The sequence below is a fragment of the Neomonachus schauinslandi genome, chromosome 16 (assembly GCF_002201575.2).
Source record: "Neomonachus schauinslandi chromosome 16, ASM220157v2, whole genome shotgun sequence".
In the NCBI taxonomy this organism is placed as follows: Eukaryota; Metazoa; Chordata; class Mammalia; order Carnivora; family Phocidae; genus Neomonachus; species Neomonachus schauinslandi.
The window spans coordinates 4,933,885-4,947,206 of NC_058418.1; the positions used below are offsets into that span (position 1 = coordinate 4,933,885).

Genomic DNA, 13,322 nt, shown 5'->3' on the forward strand with positions numbered 1-13,322 from the left:
CCCCAGAGACTGGGAACAAGGCAAGGATGTCCACTCTCACCACTGATATTTGACATGTTATTAGAAGTTCTAGCCAGTGAAGCAAGGGAAGAGGAGTAAATAAAAGAGATAGAGAGAAAAGGAAGATAAAAGAGTGGACCCATTTGCAGAAGACATCATGGTTGTGGTAGGCTGAATAATGCCCCCACCCCAAAGGATGTTCATGTCCTCATGCTTGTAACATGGGAGTGTTACTGTAAATGTCATAAGGGAGTTTGCAGATGTGCTCTGGTGAAGATCGTGAGATGGGAGATTATCCTGGATGATCTGGTAAACTCGATATGGTCCTAAGGGTCCTTATAAGAAGGATGCAGGAAGAGTCAGTCATGTAGAAGCTGGTGAAGTGATGGAAGCCAAGGGGCAGAGCTAAACAAGTTTTCAGATGCTATCTTGCTGGCTTAAGATAGAGGAAGGGGACCATGAGGGAGAGGATGTAAGCAGCCTCTGGATGTGGGGAGGTAAGGAAACAAATTCTAACCTGCAATATCCAGAAGGAGCACAGTGCTATGGATCCATGTTACACATCTGGCCTCCAGAACTGTAAGAGAATAAACTTGTTAGTTTAAGTCATTCAGGTTGTGGTAATTTGTCACAGCATCAATAGGAACATTTTTGAAGTTGCGTATGTAGAAAATCCAAAGGAATGCACAAAAATTTCCAGAAAAAGTAAAATTTGCAAGGTGTTAGAATACAAAAGCATGCAAAAATCTATTGCATTTCTATATACTAGCAATTTACACCTGGCAACTGAAATTAAAAATGCAGTAGTACCATGTATAATTGCTCAAAAAAGAGAAAGTATAAGAAATATGAGCCCAGGGTGCCTGGGTGGCTCAGTTGGTTAAGTGACTGCCTTTGGCTCAGGTCACGATCCTGGAGTCCCTGGATCGAGTCCTGCATCGGGCTCCCTGCTCGGCAGGGAGGCTGCTTCTCCCTCTGACCCTCCCCCCTCTCATGTACTCTCTCTCTTTCTCGCTCTCTCAAATAAATAAATCTTAAAAAAAAAAAAAAAAGAAATATGAGCCCATGTTCCAGTGCAGGGTCCTCTGGATCTGAGACAGATATCAGTCACTGGGAAATGTCAGAGTGACCCTAGGCATTTGGTAATGCAGATTATCTCCTTTTCAGAAACTACAGTTGGAATCTCGATGACTTTCTATCTTATTCATCATCATATTTTCAGGTACTTCACTGTGTGCTTGTTAACCTCCACACACTTGATTTTCAAGCACCTGACTAGAGCCAACTATCACAGTAAGAGATTTCAGTTAACCATCTGGCCATTCAAGTTACTTCACATAAGACCTGAAAGAACTCTTCATATTTTGTACCTACTACTTTCTACCTGTCACTGCCTTATGTTCATTTTCATATCACAAAAGTCTGAAAACAACCCACTGATTTATGTATCCCTTGGTGTAAAACAGGGGGGAAAATGCAAACTAAACATATAATCTGGGTCACAATGTGTGGAAGGAAAAATTGTATTAAAAATTGGGGGTGGGGGGCGCCTGGATGGCTCAGTTGGTTAAGTGTCTGCCTTTAGCTCAGGTCGTGATCCCAGGGTCCTGGGATCGAGCCCTGCATTGGGCTCCTTGCTCAGAGGGGAACCTGCTTCTCCCTCTCCCTCTACCTGCTGCTCCCCCTGCTTGTGCTGTCAAATAAATAAAAAATCTGACTACAGTTGAAAATGGATCAGGTAACATATTGCTTAAGACCCTAATTTGAAATTGACCTTTTAAAATCATTGGTAGAATTGCTTCTAGTAATATTATCTAATAAACATTTCCAAACAACCTGCATTAAACTAGTGTAAGAATATCTTAAGGCAATTTATCTAAATAGTATTTTATAAGCATTTTCAACAACCACATCATACAATGGAACCTATGTGTAGAGGGGGAAAGGGAATGTAATAAATTATTAGCATGAAGAAAATTTTGTCTTTCCCAATGGAGAAATCAGGAGTTTCAAGAGTAAATATCCAGTGTTTTACTAAAGAGTATCCATTTCTTGATGGTTGACTACTGACATCTTTTAAGGCTCACTACTACCTCTATTCTGCCCATCTGGGCAAGCTGATAAAAAAGCCCCTCCTTTAATACCAGCTGGAAGTTCAAACCACAGCAGGTACCCTCCCCCCAGCGCCACCCAGTAACCACCTTAACACACCAAACTGGTCACCATTTCCTGTTCCCTCAAGTCATTTTTGGACCAGCTTGGAAGTCTACTGTGCCCGCCCTAGAAATCTTCAATAGGTAACACATGTTCTCATAATGCTGTTAGCGCATGGCATCACCAATCTTGATATCCAAAGCCAACTTTGGTTAGGGTTCCACTGTTCCAGTGGATGGCCAAAGTGCAAATTAACAAATGTGTTGGAAGGTATATATATGAAATTTTTAGTTTATCTATTAAACAAAGGTTCCCATTATATACTGTTCATCCTAAATTATTTCATGAGTGCTCCAAGTTCATATTTTTAATTTCTGAAATTATTTTATTTCTAAATTTTTCATGCTATGTTCCTACTTTCACTTTATTTAAATTAAGGTGCAGACCATGGGTTTTATTTGGGCACAAAACACATGAAGAAATATAATCATATGGTGCAAATTCATGGATTGGGGGCAGATTTTAGGGGATCAGAGTCTTGAACTTGCACTGTATGGCATTTTCATTATTGCCACATAAATACCCTGGGGTAGAGTATGTAGAGAATAACTCAAGTGCAAAGTGTAAGTATATAATCCCCAAATTGTTCTTTGATTCCATCATGGAGAGAAATTGTTATAGATTCCCTCAACTTTGAGAGCTTAATGGTGCATTGTTAGTGTGTGTTATGAAGTACTCTACAGAGGTGGTTTAGATAAACTGTGTTGGAAAAAGAACATGACTCCTTCAGGATTATGGGGAAAAAGCTTTATTAATTACAGCATGAGAGCTACAATACATTTTGAAGAAAACAGTAGCAAAATGTAATGGCAGGAGTTAACTATGAATCACGCACATACTGTTCTGGTTCTTTCCATTTCACTGCCTTCTCAGATAACTGCTCTCTTCAATTTCCAAGAAAAGGGAAATCTGTCAATAATATATCAATTTGTCACTGACAGTATAGAACAGCTATTACCATCTTCCCGTGTTGTTTCTATCACATAATCAGTCCCTAGTAAACAAACTATCACTGTCATCCCATGAAAGTCCAGTCCCTATAATTCATCTAGAGAAGGGGGCCCTGAAGGTAACAAGCATGATGCCTTATATGGAGGTTTGCATTATTCTCTGGCCCTCCCCAATGCTCACACAATAGTGAATCTCACAACTGTGTCCTTGTTCCAGGAAATGTGGATATGAGTCACACCCAATGAAGCAGACCCTTTCATCTTGATTCCTCCTCAGAGACCATCAGGAAAGGCCTATAAGGAAGGCTTAAGATCAACAGATTTCAAACTTCAGGTTGAAACTCGTAAGTAGTAATGTAGCCTTTTCAAGAAAACTCAAGTAAATACCTTGTACACAGAAAATAATGAGCTACTTCCACACATGTCCTTGTTCCCATATGGAAATTTTAACATTTTTTGACATAATTATTCTGCACTAACATCTCAGGTTAATCTCAAGAGAACTAAAGACTTAATTATTCCAGTTATATCCAGTTATTCCTGGATTCTCCAATGTGTGGTCTATGAATTGGTCAAAAAATTTATCATATTTGTAAGAATTCTCCCCAGTATGACTTCACTGGTGAATCCCGAGAACACACTGTTCCTTAAAAGCATTTCCACATTTGGCGTATTTAAATAGGTATAGTTTCCCCTGCATAAATTCTCTCATTACTCCAAAGGTATGAACATTTGATGAAAGCCTTACGACATTCTTCACATTTGTAAGGTGGCTCTCCAATATAAATTCTCTTATGTTCCACGGTTTTGACGTTGGGGCAAAAGCCATAGCATACACGTTACTTTTGTGTGGTTTCTCTGAAAGATGTGTATCTTGATGTCACTGTGAGGCCCAGATAACAGCTCTGCCACATTTACATGGTTTCTTTTCAACATGGACTCTGTTAAAAAATACTTGGAACTCAAGGTAAGGGCTTTGCCACACTCATTGCATTTCTAAGGTATTGCTCTAGTATGTTCCCCAATTTTGATCTTTGGGTAAAATCCTTGCCACACACATTACCTTTGTGTGGTTTCTCTACTGGATATTTAATCATATCTAGTGCACAGTACTAATTTAAAACTGCCACATTTGTTACACTTGTAAATGTGAGCTATTTGGTGAACTCTGAGTTTAAGGCAATACCTAAAAGCCTTGCCATGTTCAGTACATTTGTAAGGTTCTCTCCAGTGTGGATTATCTGATGACTGGTGAGGTGTGACTCTCGAGTAAAGACTTTGCCACACTCGTGGCATTTGTAAGGTTTCTCTCCAGAATGAATTCTTTGGTGAATCCTGAGGTCAGACCACTGCTGAAAGGTCTTGCCACATTCAATACATGCATATGGCTTCTCTCCAGTATGATTTCTCCCATGATGCCTAAGGTGTGAACGCTTGGCAAAGGCCTTGCCGCATTCATTACATCGGTAAGGTTTCTCTCCAGTATGGATTACCTGATGGTAAATTAGGCTTGACCGCACACTAAGGCTCTACCACATTCACTACATTTGTACGGATTCTCCGATGACTTGCTAGGTGTGAATTTTGATTGAAGACCTTCCCACATATATCACATTTATATGGTTTCTCTCCTGTATGGATTATCTGACGTTTAGTGAGGTGTGAGCCCTGAGTAAAGGCTTTGCCACACTCGTGGCATTTGAAAGGTTTCTCTCCAGCATGAATTCTTTGGTGAATCCTGATGTCAGACCATTGTCTGAAGGCCTTGCCACATTCAATACATTTGTAAGGTTTCTCTCCAGTATGGATTATCTGATGGCTTATTGGCTTGGACGCACAATAAAAGCTTTGCCGCACACATTACATTTGTGTGGTTTCTCTCCACTATGTACTCTGTGATGTTTTTTTTTTTTTTTTTTTTTAAAGATTTTATTTATTTATTTGACAGAGAGAGACACAGCGAGAGAGGGAACACCAGCAGGGGGAGTGGGAGAGGGAGAAGCAGGCCTCCCGCCGAGCAGGGAGCCCGATGCGGGACTCGATCCCAGGACCCTGGGATCATGACCTGAGCCGAAGGCAGTCGCTTAACCAACTGAGCCACCCAGGCGCCCTGTACTCTGTGATGTTTTACAAGCTTCGAACTTTGGCAAAAAGCCTTGCCACACTCATTACATTTGTAAGGTTTCTCTCCAGGATGTATTCTCCGGCGATTTGCAAGGTGTGAATTTTGACTAAAGGCTTTGCCACATTCGTTACTTTTGTAAGGTTTTTCTCCGGTATGGATTCTCTGATGACTTGCAAGGTTTGAATTTTGACTAAAGACTTTCTCACATACATTACATTTATATGGTTTCTCTCCTGTATGCATTATCTGATGTCTAGTGAGGTGTGAGCCCTGATTAAAGGTTTTGCCACAATCATGACATTTGTAAGGTTTTTCCCTATGTGCTTTCTGCTCTTGCATCAGTGTCAAAGGGTGAATAAAATCACTCCCACATTTACTAGCAATGTTGGTTTGGACCGTAGGAGGAATTCTCTGAAGTGGTGAAACTGAGGAACCATTGTTGATGGACTTCTCAACTTGATTACATGCATAAGTTTTCCCTTCAGTTTGAAACATGTGTAATTTATCCCCAAAACTTAATCCAAGCCTATTTCCTGCATCACTTTTACCATGCTGATCTCTTATATCAGTGAGACTGTGTTTATGGGTTACAGACATTTCTTTGTAATTTACTTCATTATCTCTCCACTGCCACTCAAAGTCATGCATTTTTTTCCTGGATTTCCCTGAAGTAAAAATCTTTGATTTCAAGGCCTTCATGCCTTTCCAACATCACTGTTTGGAATACTTCTCCTGTATTACTGTTCTCCTTTGGTTATAATTTCTTGATCACATGTGTAAGAGAGACATCTATAAGATATAAAGAGCCATAGGTATCCTATTAATTACAGTTCACAAATAAACATTGTGTGTTAAAAACACAGTATTACAACAAAAGTAATATGTATACTGAACACAGTTACAAAACTTCCCATGATGTTAAAAATTTTAGGAACACTAAAGGAATAGGATTTTTTTTTTTACTAAAGAAAGAGTACTCATCTGTAAGACAAATTAATTTTAGGATAGCCTAGTTTCAAACACTCAATGACAAAAACACTTGTGCTGTACAAAATTATGTTAGCTCTCAAAGAAAGGGTACTTTTCTTTCTTTTTTAACCCCGGTACAGTTAACATACAGTGTTATATTAGTTTCAGGTGTACAACAGAGTGATTCAACAATTCCTACAACAAATGCACTCCTTAATCCTTATCACCTATTTAACCCATCCCCCACCCAACTCCTCTCTGGTAAAACATCAGTTTGTTCTCTATAGTTAAGAGTCTGTTTCTTTGGTTGTCTCTTTCCCTCTTTTTTCCCCCTTTGCTTGTTTGCCTTGTTTCTTGAATTCCATATATGAATGAAATCATATGGTATTTGTCTTTCTCTGACAGACTTATTTCACTTAGCATTATACTCTCCAGCTCCATCCATGTTGTCGCAAATGGCAAGATTTGTTTTTTATGGATGACTAGTATTCCGCTGTAAATATATGCCATATCTTCTTTATCCATTCATCTATCAATGGACATGTGAGCCACTGCCATCATTTGGCTATTGTATTTTTTTTTTTTTTAAAGATTTTATTTATTTATTTGACAGAGAGAAAGCACAAGCAGGCAGAGAGGCAGGCAGAGAGAGAGGGAGAAGCAGACTCCCCACTGAGCAGGGAGCCTGATGTGGGGCTCGATCCCAGGACCCAGGGATCATGACCTGAGCCGAAGGCAGCCGCCCAACCGACTGAGCCACCCAGGTGCCCCTCATTTGGCTATTGTAAATAATGCTGCTATCTACATAGGGGTGTATGTATCCCTTTGAATTAGTGTTTTGTAATTTGGGGGTAAATATCCAGTAGTGCAATGGCTGGATCTTAGTAGTTCTATTTTTAACTTTTTTTTTTTTTTTTAAAGATTTTATTTATTTATTCGACAGAGAGAGACATAGCAAGAGCAGGAACACAAGCAGGGGGAGTGGGAGAGGGCGAAGCAGGCTTCCCGCAGAGCAGGGAGCCCAATGTGGGACTCGATCCCAGGACCCTGGGATCATGACCTGAGCTGAAGGCAGACGCTTAACGACTGAGCCACCCAGGCGCCCTATTTTTAACTTTTTAAGGAACCTCCCTACCACAGTGGCTGCACCAGATTGCACTCCCAACAACAGTGCAAGAGTTCCTTTTTCTCCACATCCTCACCAACACTGGTTGTAAGATAGGGTATTTTCCCACCATGATCCCAAAGCACATACCAACTGGCAGTAAATATATGTCTCATAACTGAGAAAAAAATATTGTAATTTTCCATATACTTGTATATAAATAAATGCTGAAGAACAGATAATCTATTACAATGGTAAGTAATCCAAAACAAGTTTATCTGATGAATAATGTAAATAAATGGCAATCTAGAACTGCAAAACAAATATAGCATTGAGAAAATGAAGAATTTATTTTTTTTTTAAGATTTTATTTATTTCAGAGAAAAACAGAGGTAGAGTGAAAGGGAGGAGACTCCCCACTGAGCAGAGAGCCTGATGACTGGCTCAATCCCAGGACCCTGAGATCATGACCTGACCTGAAGGCAGATACTTAACCGACTGAGCTACCCAGGCACCCCGGAAAATGAAAAATTTAATAAAACAATGTTTACAAAATGGAATTGTATAAATACATGTTATAAAATTATCTGTACCCATGAAATATAGGCATTTTACAACATTAACAAGTGGTGCATGTCAGTTATATTGCATAAAACATCTGTAAATCACAATAAAAATTAATAAATAAAATATTCTAGTAACCCTTGATAAAACCAGCAATAAATAATAAGTAACCATGTTATAGAAAATTATACTCTGTGGAGCTCTAAACATTTCCCCTCAAGAATAAAAGAAAGCAGGGCACCTGGGTGGCTCAGTTGGTTAAGCGTCCAACTCTTGGTTTTGGCTCAGGTCATGATCTCAGGTCATGAAATCGAGTCCTGTGCCAGGCTCCACGCTCAGTGCGGAGTCTGCTTGTGAATCTCTCCCTCTCCCTCTGCCCCTCCCCCCACTCACATGTTCTCGCTCTTTAAAATAATAAAATAAAAATAAAAGAAAGATTTCTATTCTAGAAAGAGCACACAATATGAAAACTGGAGAATATGTTGGGGTCACTGACTTCTAAAATATTAGGTCAGAAAAATACATTATAAAAGAACTGGAGAAAGACGTGAGAAGTCACAATTATGATTTCCTGCCTACAGTTATGTAACAGCCAAGCAACAGAGCAACTCCCTATCTATGCAGTGCACTCTAGTTATCCAGCTCATTGGCCCCAAATACATGTAGCTCAGAGTGTATTCTTTGAAAATTTATTAACTAAGATCAGAGACAAAATTATTGAGAACTGCAAAATGAAAACATATAGAATATAATGCAAAGGGAGATCTCATAATAAACATGACAAAGTTGGTATCTCTTATTAAACAAAAGTAACTTTTGAGTGTACTATAAAACATGCAGTATTCCATACCATCTAAAAGCACTAATCTGTATTTTTAAAAAGATTTGAGAGAGAGCATGTGTGAGAGAGCAAGCTGGGGGAGGGGCAACGGGAGAGGGACAATCACAAGCAGACTCCCCGCTGAGCGTGGAGCTCCACATGGGGGTCAATCTCACAAGTGTGAGATCATGACCTGAGCTAAAAGCAAGAGTTGGATGCTTAACCAACTGTGCCACCCAAGTGACTCATCTGAAGCCTGAGTGATACATGAACGAGGAGAAAAATTTCCTCCGAGAGCTCACAAGAAAGAAACCTTTGTTTTCCCACAGAACTCCACCACTGCAGAGTTTCTCAAACACTACTAAGGTGCGGCCCCCTCGCTGCCCTTCTGAGCTCTTCCCTGTGTTCCCACCTGTCACACATTCCCACCTGTTTGGTTTTACGCTATTTGCTCTTTGCCCTCCACAGTCTAGGACTCTTTCCCTTGCTCCAAAAGGACATAATACTCAGGTCAGAAACAGAAATTCCTGCTTATAAGAAGACAAGAACATGAACATGATGTGCTATGGCTTTTCCAGAATCCTAGCTCTTTGTTGAGCTGAGGAGGGAGGATATCACAGATGGATCTAGAACAAACATATCACAAATTCCTCCACTGCTTGCCTCCTAAGGGCACAGGAAACAGTATAACATGCAAATTTATAGCTATCTTCCAACACTACTGAATCCAAAGCACAGGGGAAGAAAACAGGAAACTGGATATTTTAAAAGTCTGCCATATGGTTTTATACATTCTTAAACTCTAGAACCCCTGAAGAAAGGAAAGTAGAAGTCAGGATGCCACATTGTGAGGCTTTTCATTTCTGAGTCAACAGGGCTTCAATCTCAGTCAAGCAGGGCAGGGGCTCCCAGAAGACAAACAAGGGAAAATGCAAAGATACGCAAGGGCAGACCCCCACTGCTGGAGGGACATTTTCCTCACCCAGGGAGACCAGGTTCCTGTAGTTCTCCACCATCACGTCCCTGTACAAGGCCCTCTGAGCAGGGTTCAGGCACTCCCACTCCTCCTGAGAGAATTCTATGGCCACATCCCTGAAGGTCAACCATCCCTGAAATGAGAACACATTTCGCCAAGGAACTATGCAGAGAGTTCTTATCTTCACATAAAATGAGAAAGAGATGGGAAGGATGGATTTGGTTTGAAGCGGTGTTGCTACAGATCCATATAAGATTTTTTTTTTTAGTTATGTTAACCACCATAATTACATCATTAGTTTTTGATGTAGTATTCCATGATTCATTGTCCATATAAGATATTTTTGAGCAAGTTATGTGTCCCTAATTTTGTCTTATTGTACTTTTCCCAGAAGAGGTTAGGATGGTCTCTAAATTGTGGCGTTCTCATTTTTGTAGATAATACAAGAAATACACACAAGTTCAACACAGTGTTATCCATATAGAAATGTGAGATATTATGTTCTACACACTCAGTGATATTCAACATCTAGATGACCTACAGCACGAGTGGTATCTTCAGAGATGACAACCGCCCATGGTGGATTGAGGGTGCAGCAGCTCTTTCTGCCCATGGGTCCTGTCCCCATGCTTTAATAAAACCACCATTTTGTACCAAAAAAGAAAGAAAGAAAAAAAGGGGGATAAAGAGAAAGAAAAGAAAGGGTGAAATCTAAAACTTGTAATAATGAGAGTGACAGCGATGACTACCGGTTTTTAAACATGTCCCACGTCCTAAGCATTACTCTAAATGCTTCATACATGCAAGCTGATCTAACAACAGACCAGCCCACTGAAGAAAGATCGGTCCTCAAATCACTGAAATTACATATTTCACCTGTATCACAGCTACTCTAAGAAACTTGCCTCAAGTCAAACAGCTAAGAAATGGCAGTCAGGAGGCGCCTGGGTGGCTCAGACGGTTAAGCTTCTGCCTTCAGCTCGGGTCATGATCCCAGCGTCCTGGGATCGAGCCCCGCATCGGGCTCCCTGCTCGGCTGGAAGCCTGCTTCTCCCTCTCCTGCTCCCCCTCCTTGTGTTCCCTCTCTCTCGGTCAAATAAATTTTTAAAAAATCTTAAAAAAAAAAAAAAAAAAAAGAAATGGCAGTCAGCTTCTGATCCCAGACGTCTGGACTTCAGAATTGAACTTAAGAATTAAACACTTAAATAACAGATACAGCATCTAAAGCGCATTCATAGAGGGTTCTCAACTGAGAAAACTTGAAACAAGTTCAAGGGTAATAACAAGGAACTGCATGACAGGTCACTGTAAATACACACACGCAAAAACACAACAAGTTATTATTCTTACTACTATTTTATTCATTGGAGTAAGAGTGTAAAAAAGATTTAAAGCCATGGAAATTATTTCAAATGTAATTCCAACTGTTAAAAAAAATATAAAACTTATTCATGAAAGGATGAGGTGTCTTTTATAAAAACCATGAGCCTACACATCCATGCATGCATTCATGCACACACAAAAATACACACTTAACTGAAATAAGAGTTGTCTCTCGACTATTTTTTGGGTGAATTTTTTCATCATTTTTGCTCACGTGTATTCAGTCTATTTGTGTCAATGAAAATATATACATTGTACTTCATTTAGTTTGTCAACATTATTCTATATATTATAGGCCTTAAAACAAGTGATAAAACATGAAAAGATACATATAGACATTTCATTTTTTTTAAAGATTTTATTTATTCATTTTAAGAGAGCACAAGCAGCGGGGAGAGTCAGAGGAAGAAGCAGACTCCCCACTAAGCAGGGAGCCTGATGTGGGGCTTGACCCCAGGACCTAGAGATCATGACCTGAGCTGAAAGCAGATGCTTAACAATCTGAGCCACCCAGGCACCCCATATATAGACACTTTAACTCCAATCTCTATTAAATACCTCTGGTCAAAAGTATAAATATAACTTTACTATCTTAAATGTAGACATTTAGGCATTAAAAAAGAACAAAATCGAGTTTATTTGTTCATTCCACTAATAAACTAATAATCTGTAAGAATTCAAGGATAGAAAATTTATTACTGGCATGCATTAATTTAACAGAGTAAGATAAAAAATTGGGATTGCAGCAGTAGACACTTGAGAAATTAGTAGAAAATTAACAATCATGCAGAAAAGTTGAGGGAAAAAAAAAGCCATGTTTTTAAGCAAGAATATTTCATCAAATATCATGACCAAGAGTACACACTGGATGTATTTCCTCCCAATTAAGGCAGAGAAAAGGGGCCGGCCAGGCCTTCCTCAATTCACCACTGCACAGGATGCCTGAGGAGGGACCAGTATAAGACGGAAGAGGGAAAGAAAAAAAAGGAGGGGAGGGGAGAGAGTCAAAGACCTGGGTGTGTTAAATTCATGGATGACGTGATTGCCACTCAGCACAAGGTGGTCGCTGAAGCATGAGAATTAAAGCAAGATACTAAAAATGATATTCCTTCTTTAGTGGCACAGATTTCCTCTCATTGGTCTCCTTTTGAATAATTTACCAAGTATTTGTGCCCATCCACAATCCCTGCTGCACAACCAGACACCACGGGGCCCACACCTGTCTCCAATCCATGCCTGGTGTGAAGCCCATCATGGTGCGCCTGGGGCGGGGGGTTGGGGGGGTGCTCCTCAAAGGCTCCACACCACTGGGTCACCATGAGGAATCTAAGTGGAAGGAGAGGGACTGAGGGAAGGCCTGCGGGAGTGTGGACAGACACGGCTCAGGCGGGACACTTTAGAGTCAGAGAAGATTAGCGAGTCCAGCAAGGGCACAGCAGGATTGAGAGACAGAAAATCAACCAAGAATATGACTTTACCTGACAAACAGCCATTCCTGACTCCCTCCTTTCCTCTTCCTCCTCCTCTAAGCTGCTTCTTCCTCAGACAAGATCAGTCTTGAGAATTCAATCCTAAGGATCAAGAATCTGCAGTTTAATGCTTAGAATCAATCTACGTCCCTCCTGCACCACAACCTCACACAGGGAGACCTCTCCGTGTGGAAACGACAGTCCTCTGCTGCCCACTGCCACAGCAGGGGGGCTCAGGGACAGTGAACTGCTCCAGACACCAACAAGTGAGTGTCCCCACCCCTTTCTTCACAACTGGCTCCCACCCTGGTGAAACTCCCCTCCCCCCCAACTGCAGCAGTGGGGACCTGGGCCGGACCCGACGTTCCCCTCCAGGTCACAGACCCGCCCTGATCACACCCACGCAGAGCAGGGCCCCCTCACCTCTCCCTCAGAAACAGAGGACCAGAGCCTTGGTGCTCAATGCTGGATACACATCAGAAGCACCTGGGACACTTCAACTGGTACTGAGGCTGGGCCCTATCCCCCCTTGACCACTGGAAGGGGACTCTCTGGGAGGGCCACAAGAGCTGTATCTGCAATCCAGTGTGAGGCTGGCTGCAGCACACTCACAGGAGGCCAGCCCAGCACACCTCCCACCTTCTGGCTCTGCTCGCCCCTGGGGCCCTGTTGTCACCAGGACCCAGACCTGGAAGGGGAAGGGGCAGAAGGGAACATGCAGGGCAGGCGGCAGAGGTCGGGGGGGGG

The 13,322-nt window shown here is 41.2% G+C and overlaps 1 protein-coding gene across 1 annotated transcript; it reads right to left on the reverse strand.

Annotated features, from left to right (window-relative positions):
- Positions 1-4,253: 4,253 nt before the first annotated feature.
- Positions 4,254-5,988, reverse strand: LOC110573713 (zinc finger protein 665-like). The gene is given in 5 exon segments (XM_044911349.1): positions 4,254-4,387; positions 4,390-4,693; positions 4,761-4,987; positions 4,990-5,057; positions 5,300-5,988. Coding segments are annotated over 5 exon segments (1,422 nt in total).
- Positions 5,989-13,322: the final 7,334 nt, after the last annotated feature.